The 10,000-nt window shown below is 48.7% G+C and overlaps 1 protein-coding gene across 1 annotated transcript in view; it reads right to left on the bottom strand.

Moving 5' to 3' along the window:
- Positions 1-10,000, bottom strand: part of LOC310801269 (roundabout homolog 2-like) — a gene marked incomplete at both ends in the record, with an annotated part of 104,258 nt that overhangs the window by 12,020 nt on the left and 82,238 nt on the right. The window contains 9 exons of the mRNA XM_083665263.1: positions 1-123; positions 1,116-1,287; positions 1,510-1,634; positions 4,206-4,437; positions 6,728-6,849; positions 7,011-7,177; positions 7,594-7,759; positions 7,999-8,080; positions 9,650-9,855. The exon at positions 1-123 is cut by the window's left edge and continues 54 nt beyond it. Coding sequence (XP_083521389.1) covers positions 1-123; positions 1,116-1,287; positions 1,510-1,634; positions 4,206-4,437; positions 6,728-6,849; positions 7,011-7,177; positions 7,594-7,759; positions 7,999-8,080; positions 9,650-9,855 — 1,395 coding nt within the window. The remainder of the gene's footprint in view (positions 124-1,115; positions 1,288-1,509; positions 1,635-4,205; positions 4,438-6,727; positions 6,850-7,010; positions 7,178-7,593; positions 7,760-7,998; positions 8,081-9,649; positions 9,856-10,000) is intronic.

Raw genomic sequence — 10,000 nt, 5'->3', positions numbered from 1 at the left:
TGAAGCCCATGAGGACGATCCAGCAGGCCCCTCCCAGGCCAGCGATGAAGGCTGGTTGCTTCACCACGTCTGAGATGCTGTTGTTCCCCTCTGCCCCTGTCATTACGTCCCTCAGCTCCGCACCTGGGGACAGGAGGACACACACGGCAACGCCACTGATGAGACACAGCACCTGGCACCTGGCATCTGGCAAACGCCCGGTCCAGCCAAAACAGTCTCTCAAAAGCACATTAAAATCAATGTTTATTAATAGTTCATATACAGCTAACGTATAGAGTAATATCAAATATACTGTATATGATTTGATAACAAAGGACAATAACAGTATATTCATTTTCTAGGTATAAAACAATGTAGCAATATAAAACAATACAGATAAACAATATCAAATAAAACAATAAAAAAAACACAGCGTCAAAATCACAAAAACTGCATTATGTCGGCCGAGTTCATCAATTCAGCAGTGCGCTCATCAATTTGAGCTCCGAGACGCGAGATTGACAGAGCAGCTCAGACAGAGTTTGATTTTCTGCTGCAGCTACTGTGCTGTGAAATTAGATTCACAGTCTCCAGCACGAGCAAGAGCCCAACACCCCCATCATTAAGCCTCAGTCCACAGGCCAGTGTTTGCCTTTCTCCAGCCGTTAAGGATATTTTCCCCACATATCAGTCAAGAGTCACGGATGAAGAGCGGCCGTCCTGGGCTCCGATATTGATTCTGGGCCTATATGCTCAGCGTATCCTTCAGCTGTTTGATAAGATGTGATAGGCTGATAAGCTCCCCAACAATAACAATGTCTACTTTGTTAGCGCGGGCCGCCCAGATTTTGAGGAGGATTATTGATATGGCTAACAGGGCTCGGCACAGTGTTACTGGACACCACACTAAATGAAATGTTATTGATTTATTGATAGATGGCTATGCATTGAGCCTGGCTTACAGTGCTACTCTCTTGCTTGGAGCATTACATAGTACGTGATCTCCGACAATGCGCAATCTTCTCTTTTTTCCCAAGCGTGATGAATTGCTAAATCAGCAACCCCGCGTCTGTGACTCAGATTAGGGTTCCCTACGATGAGGTCATTGGAGTTGACTGGGAGCCTGTGAGTATTACCTATGATGATTGGCTGGGGCTCACTCTTCACCCCCACTCCGGCGCTGGTGCCTGCTGCCACCTCCACACGGTACTGCACCCCCGCCTGCAGACCGCCCACCACCACTGAATGGATGGCCGCATCCACCGTCTTATTCACATGGAAGCGGGTTTCGTTGGCAAGACACCAGATCTGACAGAGAGACGCAGAGACCAGGTTTGTGGTGAGAGATTTGTTTCAGTTCATGCCAAGTTGCAATAGAGTATGCATGAGATATTATTACACATGCAGTAACGCTAGTGTAGTGTATGTGAAGACCAGTGGAGGCTGGTGGAGGTAGAAATCGCAGGACGGGCTCCGTCGTCCAATGTCTATGTCCACCAGCCTCCACAGGTGCAGACTGCTGCTCCCTACCTTGTACTCCTGGATGAGGCCGTTCTGGTGGTCTGTGGGAGGGGGGTCCCAGGACACACTGATGGAGGTGCTGTTGTGGCTGCCCACCGTCAGTACCGTCACCTGCTGGGGAGGGGCACTGGGCGCTGGGGAGGGAGAAAGGCAGAGGGTTGGGCAACACCAAAAAAAAACAGCACATCAACTCAAATATTCCAATATATTCTCATCTCCAAGGAAAATTGTGTTTGCTGTCTGCCACTGCTGTTCATAAGGGCCTGACAGAAAGCTTTGTTTGTCCCGCACAATGCCGCAATTCATATTTAAAGAGCCATCCTGTCCAACCAAGCAGGAATTCTCAGTGCCAGCAGAATGCCACTGTGTTCAAAATGAGCTTGGGAGGAATAATGACGGAGCACACGCTCCACTTCACGCTTCCCAGCTCCATCGTTCTCTATCTTCCTCTCGACGTCATCCACTTACACTTCTCCTTTCACTATTTATCATACTTTCCCCTTTCTTCTCTTCGTTGTTTTGAAGTTACAGAGAAGTGGATAGACATGAGGTCTCGCGCTGCCTTCCCAGGGGGGAATCTGATCACAATCCATCAGCGGAGGCTGCTGGAGGAAGAAAGCGGAGGACGGGCCCCATTGTAATGCATTCCTCATTCCGTTCCGTGCGTTCACAATGAGCCCGTTCTGCGATTTCGACGTCCACCGGCCTCCCTTGCAATGCATCGAGACGGGTGATGAAATGCCACAGTACACAATACTGTACCAGCGCCTCGTAAGGGCTTAAACCACACCAGTTGGAGCCCAGCTTCACAGTTACATGTTCTTTTCGAAATCTACAACCATGCTATTCACCGTGCCCTTTCCAAACAAGCTTCTGAAACGGAGCAAAGCTGGCACGTGTCACTCTGGGGGCAGCGCATTGGCGCCCGTGATGAAGGGTGACTGAGCCCAGGAAGTGACACGGCATCCATATTAATGGATCACCGCCATCAGACGCAGTCACACGCTAGCGCCCGGGATGCTAACGCAGCACATTATGCATATCTGAGCTAAATGAAAGTACTCCATTCTCATGTACAGTAATGAAGGAGATGCTAATAAGGCCATTAGCTCTGTGATGTACGGCTGGCAAGAAATGCGACCCGTGGCATACAGCGTCGCATGCAAAGTGACACACTGGCAACCCAACGCCGGCCCGTCGTTTAGATCTACAAAAACGTGGCCGATCCCACCACCCCACCCCTCCCCACCCACCCCAACCCTTCACCTTCAAAGACTGAGGGATTCAAAGAGCCGGGAGACACATGAAGGCAAACAGCATGTCTACGGGACTGATTAACACACATGGAAACATGGGTTTTCTCCAGAGGGTTTGAGGGTTAGTGTTCATTATTCATTAAAACAAAAACAAAAAAAGAACCGTACAGTTCAACACATTATCTGTGTCTTGTTTCTCTCTGTATTCCCACGGTTCTGATCATTACATGCAGATTGTTTGGATGAATACACTCAGGCCGGAAAACACCCCGTTGAGGAGGAGTTGTGTTGCATAGCGTGCATTGTGATGGATAGCATTTCACAATCTGTGGCAGATGCATGTATGTAAACCAGCCATCGGATTCCGTAAACAGTGAAATGTGGCTTGCCAGGTGGGACATTGCACACCGGTGTCATTTAGCACCTGGCCTGTGAGCCACCTGGCCACCATGCCTATGACACCCCAGATGGACCGAGCTTGGCTCTGGCGATGGGCAGACTGAGGACTGAGAGGAACAGAGTGAGCATGCTCGAAGCAGGCTCACTTGGAGAACAGCCACAGTGGCACCTAATTGTGTTAATGGACAGGAGGAATAATCCAAAAAGAAACCCACTGTTAGCCCCAATGAATCACAAAGGGCTGAATCCTAACCTGAGACACAGTACAGCGCATAACTCAGAAAACCTGCACCCGCAAATCTCTGACCGACAGCAACGTATGATTTACTGAAAGTGAACATTCCCAAGTTATGCATGCGTATATATATCACGTTCAGGGTTCGGCGTAGAGAGAGAGACAGAGAGAGAGAGAGAGAGAGAGACAGAGAGAGACAGAGAGAGAGAGAGAGAGAGAGAGAGAGAGAGACAGAGAGAGACAGAGAGAGAGAGAGGGAGAGAGGGAGAGAGAGAGAGGGGGGAGAGAGAGAGACAGAGAGAGAGAGGGGGGAGAGAGAGAGGGGGGAGTGAGTGAGGAGAGAGAGAGAGAGAGAGAGAGAGGGAGAGAGAGAGAGGGAGGGAGAGAGAGAGAGAGAGTGAGAGGAGGAGAGGGAGGAAATGTCACGTAGTCGCAGTGTGAGCATGGCGTACGACAGGGACATGGCAGGCGATGTGACAGCGGGTGTCCACAGAGGAGTAAAGGGAAGAGCTGAGAGAGGAGCAGGAGAGGGTTGAGATTGTGTCAGGGGAGACAGCCCCGGGCCCCCCCCTGCAGGCCCACAGACCTGTCACAGCCCCCCCCCCCGGTGGTGCTGTCTGGGGGTTCTGACACGGCAGAGATACCACCGCATTAGCACATTAGTGTGTGTGTGTGTTTGTGTGTGTGTTCACATGAGTTTTGTGAAGACATTTTGTGAAGATGTGTGTGTCTGTGTGTGTGTGTGTGTGTGTGTGTGTGTGTGTATGTGTATGTGTGTGTGTCTCTCTGTTGCATCACTGTTGATGATCCTTTACCTTCCTCCATGGTGCGTGCTGTCATTGATTCACTGTCTGCACCCTGGAACTCATTGAAGTACGGACGAACTTTGATCTCGTAGACGACCCCCTTCTTCAGGCCTGACAGAGCTACGTCTCTCTCTGAGGGGACCTTCAGGTCCTGCACCTGCCAGGACCCCGGGGAGGGTAGCCCTGACGTCTGCCTGTACAGAACACGATAGCCCTGGATGAACTGGGATGGGCTCTCCACCTGAGAGAGAGAGAGAGAGAGAGAGAGAGAGAGAGAGAGAAAGAGAAAGAGAGAGGGAAGGAGGGAAGATTTTCATAAGATTTTTATGAAGGTTTTTTTTTAACTAGAGTAATGCAACCACTTCCTTTCCACTTAAATGTAACCAACCAACCAACAGCAAATGGGCAAGTTAACCCTACTTGACCCTGGCAGCGCGGATTAAAACAGCAAGTTATCCTTTTTTCTCTAAACAAACCCTGTTACTATGGAAGGGAAAAGTTGAAGTCGTCTGGTCTCGGGAGGGAGTGAGGGAACATAACTCACGGTAATGGCTTGTTAACAGGGGCAGAAGCAAGCGAAAGCTTTTACAGGCGAAATAAAGCAGCTGTTTACCGTCAGTCCAGTCCAAATAAATCAGACCGACGCTCTCCCTCTCTCTACGGACGCCTGTTTGCATTTCATTAACGAAATGATTCGTGAATCTAAAAGCTTTATGAACCCCCCCCCCCCCCATACACACACTGTCCTCCCCTACCTGCAATAGAACAGATTGAGCTGGCGTCAGCCGAGGTACGTCAATATAATAAATTAGTCCCCTCTGTTTAGTTTTCCCTTGTCATATAAGACAGGCATGCCAGATAAGCAGAGGGCTATTTCTCATAATGAATACCCCAACAATTGTGTGCGTGTGTGTGCGTGTGTGTGTGTGTGTGTATGTGTGTATATGTGTGTGTGTATATGTGTGTGTGTATATGTGCGTGTGTGTGTGTGTGTGTGTGTGTGTGTGTGTGTGTGTGTGTGTGAAAAGGAAAAGCTTTTATCAGTTATGGTATTTAATCAGGCCGGTCGGTGTCACAATGTAATTATAAAGTAAAAAAAACAAAACAAAAAAAACAAAAGCATGTGGTTAATGAAGATGGTTGGTTTCCCATTTGACCTTTCAATGACTATGGGCAGCTGTTGTTTGTATTTGTCCATGTAGTGTAGTGTACCTCAGCATGCAATTTCACATGGACGGTATTTTTTATTGTTCGCTTCAATATGCCGTGCTGTGAAAGTATATCATCTGGCAAAGACACAATGGTGCTTCACAGCGCTGGGCAAAACCCTATCTGAGAAAGCTCAGCCACATTATAATGTTAAAATGTCATCAAGGCACTGGTGCATACAGTACGGAGGCATATGGAGTGAGTGATTGTGTGTGTGTGTGTGTGTGTGTGTGTGTGTGTGTGTGTGTGTGTGTGTGTGTGTGTGTGTGTGTGTGTGAGTGAGAGAGAAAGTGTATGCGACACGTGTGTGTGTGTATGCATGTGTGTGTGTGTGTATGCATGTGTGCGCTTATGCATGTGTGCATGTGCGTGTCTGTGTGTGTGTGTGTGTGTGTGTGTGTGTTTGCGCGTTGAATAAGAAGAGCCTCTGTCATTAAGCAGGGCTCTCCAGAAGGCAGATGGGACACCTTGCCAAGAGGGAAGAATAATAACCTCCAGATAAAGAGCTGACTGCAAACAGCTTCCAAAAGAGAGAACACAACATGTTGCCTCTAATGGTGATCTATTTGTCCCGGTGAGAAACATTTGTCTTAATTCCTGCGTCACCCCAAACGATCACAGATTGATGGAGCACCAGCTGTCCCCTGGACTTCATGTCCACTCGTGTGAGGAGCCCTCTCTCCCGTGTGCCAACTGACAACAGACAGTGGTTGCCACACACAATCGTGTGGCCAAAACAAACTAAAACACTGGCTAGGAAGCCTGGGATGAATAAAATAATGAAGTGTGTGTGTTTTTTTGTTTTCTCTGTAAGCTATCATGCTGTAGTCCATGCCTCTCCAAGTGAATCGGTCTTGAACATAAGGCTCATCGTTCACTGTATCCAGCTGAAGAGATTCTGTACACAGTCTGCTTCAGTAAGAATAATAATGAACCCCAGAGTGAAACGTCCTATTTCAAAACAGTATATCTTCATACCCGTCCGTTAGATAATACCATCTATATGAAATCATCATTGGCTTGTCCCTTGAGTGATACGCCAACGACTTATTGACCCGGAAACTGTTTAAAGAAGAGGGAACTGGTCATACACTGCTGGTAACTTAATAGAGCATGGTGCGAGCGATGCTAAGGTTGTGGGTTCGATTCCCACTTGGATCATATACTGTATACAAAAAACATGTATGCAGTCACTGTACTGTGAGTCGTTTTGGATAACAGCGTCTGCTAAATGGCATATACAATATCTCTATCTATCTATCTATCTATCTATCTATCTATCTATCTATATATACTAATATATATATATTAATATTACTCACAGTCCATGTGACCTGGACAGAGGTGGAGCTGACGACCACAGGGTTATGCATGCTGACCACGACGTCCCCCAGCTCCTTCTGAACACGACGGTGGTCAACGCCCTGCACGGTTGGACTGATGTCTACCAGAGACAGAGACGCAGAGACACACTCAGTGATACTCATGGTTGACAAAACCCATTTGAATGGTTCTGTTGTTACGGAAAACACACACACACACACACACACACACACACACACACACACACACACACACTGATACATCAACTGTGGTTGGGCGTACCTTGTGTACGGACGGGTTCTGACATGGGACTGGGGTCCCCAAGACCCTGTGGGTTCACTGCCCTGATGATGAACAGGTAAACCGTGTTGGGTCGGAGGTCTTTGACCGTGAACTGGGTGGTCTTCACGTGGTCGGCCACAGTCTGCCAGCTGTTACTCACCAACTGGCTGCACTCAGATAACAAGGGAAGAGGAGAGTTAGTGAGGAGATAGTGATCAATAGCTTTGGTCCTAATAACCCTCTGGTCGCTCGTTTTCATTGGCTAGTTCAGCTAGCATGATGCAGGGATGGCTGATATGCCTGAAGAATGACATTAACAACGTTAGGAATCTGACATGTAGGAGGCTGGTGGAGGTAAAAATCGGAGGACGGGCTCATTGTAATATATGGAATTGAATGAGGAACGGTCTCTACTTCTACCTCCACCAGCCTCTCCTGATGTACTCTTCTGCACTAGGTGTGTTGATTTAGTGACCCTCTGGCAGTGACCTTAATGTCCACACAAAATGACCAGATCTGTTATTGCTATGGAAGTGTTTTGAGGTAATTTAGTGAAGCTGTGGGCTTCTGTTCATAGACGTACCCGAAGGCCTCGATCACATAGGAGGAGACCGGGGAGCCCTCCTCTGGCCCCGGTTCCCATGACAACGAGACACTGCTCTTGGAGACGTCTGTGACCTCTGGCTTTGAGGGCGGCCCCGGGAGGACACTGGCATTGTGGGACATGGAGTCTGTGAGGTCACTAGACTCTGAGATGGGGTGTGCGACGGGGGGGGACGGGGGGACGGGGGGGTAGGGGAAATCAGAGAGAGACACAATCAACATCCATCAAAAGGGGAAAGGCACATTCTAAATTGCAGCAATCATTTAGTATTGTAGAACTAAGTAGAAGCAAGTGTGTGGCTTTAATCACTGTATGTATGTGTGTGTAGAGAAGGGGAGAGTGTATCAGGAAAGACATGAAGACAGACATCCATTTCCAGCGTACCTCTGACATCCAGAAAAGCACTCCACGAGGTCTCCCCACTAGAGCTGGTGGCGACACAGGTGTACAGCCCCGAGTCTGACAGCTGAAGGAGGAGACGTGAGAGTCATAAACACCAACAAACACCCCAATCTACCCCTAAATCTCGACATACGTCAGGCCATCTTGACAAATCAAAAGGTTTGGTTTTTTTAGTGTTTTTTTTTATGCGCTCATCTCAACCTATCAAAGTGGCACCGTTTGGGAACATAGAGCTTGGCTGGCCATGCTAGGGCTTGGTAGCTGTGTTTCCCGGTGCTCTCCATTGGCTTCTTCAACCCTGATCCCAGACGGCTTTTTACAACCCCTTTTGTCAACCTGTGCTATTGAAAGCGCCAGGCAGCCAGCGGTACACTAAAAATGCATTAACCTCCGCTGGCCCGAGCCCGCTCCCAGGGAGAGAGAGTGAGAGAGTGAGAGAGAGGGAGTGGGTGAGGGGACGGAGTGTGTGTGTGTGTGTGTGTGTGTGTGTGTGTGTGTGTGTGTGTGTGTGTGTGTGTGTGGAGAAGGGGGGTGGGGGTGGGGGCGGGGGTGAAAAAAAGGAGCCCTGAAAGTGCTGACGTAAATTTTCTTAATAAATTTCATTTAGTACTAGTCAGCTCCCCTCATCCTCAGCCCCATCATCATCAATTCAGACACAGTGAAACAGAGACATGATAATCTATTTAACGCTGGCCGCTTTAACGCAGGGGACCACTGGCAGCTGGCCACTCTCTCTCTCTCTCTCTCTCTCTCTCTCTCTCACTCTCTCTCTTTCTCTTTCTTGAGCTCACTCCCCCCCCCACACACACCTCCTTCTCCCTCACATCTTCCTCAGGTTTATTCAATTAACTCAGAGGACTACAGCTTTTGCCGAGTCCAATGGATATTCCAATGAGATTTAGGAGATAAAGGGATGGTGTGTGTATGTGCGTGTGTGTGTGTGTGTGTGTGTGTGTGTGTGTGTGTGTGTGTGTGTGTGTGTGTGTGTGACTTCATGGTGGTGATAGGGTTCTGTGCATATGCCCCATGGTTAAACTACCCCCCCCCCCCCCACCACTGTCCTTGAGCTGGAGCATCTCTAACCGCTGCCTGGGAGACTGGCTCTAAACGACAGCATTGAATGACTTATAAAAAATCAATAGTGTCTATTCATCTTTCAAAAGCAACCTGACTGCACTTGTCCATTTGAATTACATCCAACTGACATCAGATGGGACATTTTCTCTCTTATCTCTCGCTAACGGCTCAGATATGCACAGACATGTACTATCTCTCTGTCTCTCTCTCTCCTTCTGTCTCTCTCACACACACAAACACACACACACACACACACACACACACACACACACACACACACACACACACACACACACACACACACAGACACACACATACACACACTGCCTTTGACAACAGACAGATAGCTAAACAGAATAAGCAGGTGAGTGACAAGAAGGCAGTGAAGTTGAAGAAACAGAGAGACAGAGAGCAACAAAGGGAAAAAAAGAGCCATTGTGAAGGCCAAACCATTCCTGAGTAAACAAACACGCACTGTGGGGGGGGGGGGCGGGTCGGAGGTTGGACGATTGCTATCGTGACTGTATGGTGGTGTGTTGTCTTGTGTGAGACCCACCCTGGTACTCTGGATCTGCAAGCTGCCAGGCTCCAGCAGGGCCATGCGTGGGTCCTTCCCCAGCAGACTGAGCCCATCCTTCAGCCAGGTGACGGTGGGCTCCGGGTCCCCAGATGCCCGGCACCTCAACAGGGCCACCTCCCCCACCGCCTGCGTCTGGTTGGACGGGCCCTGGCGGATGATCGGCGGGGGGCGGTCTTTCAGAGCTAGAGAGAAAAAAAAATCCGGAAGAAGAAGAAGAAGAAGAAGAAGAAGAAGAAGAAGAAGAAGAAGAAAATCCTGATCGTGATTCAAGTACTGTGACACATTTTGATGAAACATATTTTAGTGCTATTACGGCACTGGAACCAT

This window comes from Argentina silus (genome assembly GCF_951799395.1).
Source record: "Argentina silus genome assembly, chromosome: 2".
Lineage (NCBI taxonomy): Eukaryota > Metazoa > Chordata > Actinopteri > Argentiniformes > Argentinidae > Argentina > Argentina silus.
This window is presented reverse-complemented; position numbering and strand designations above follow the sequence as displayed.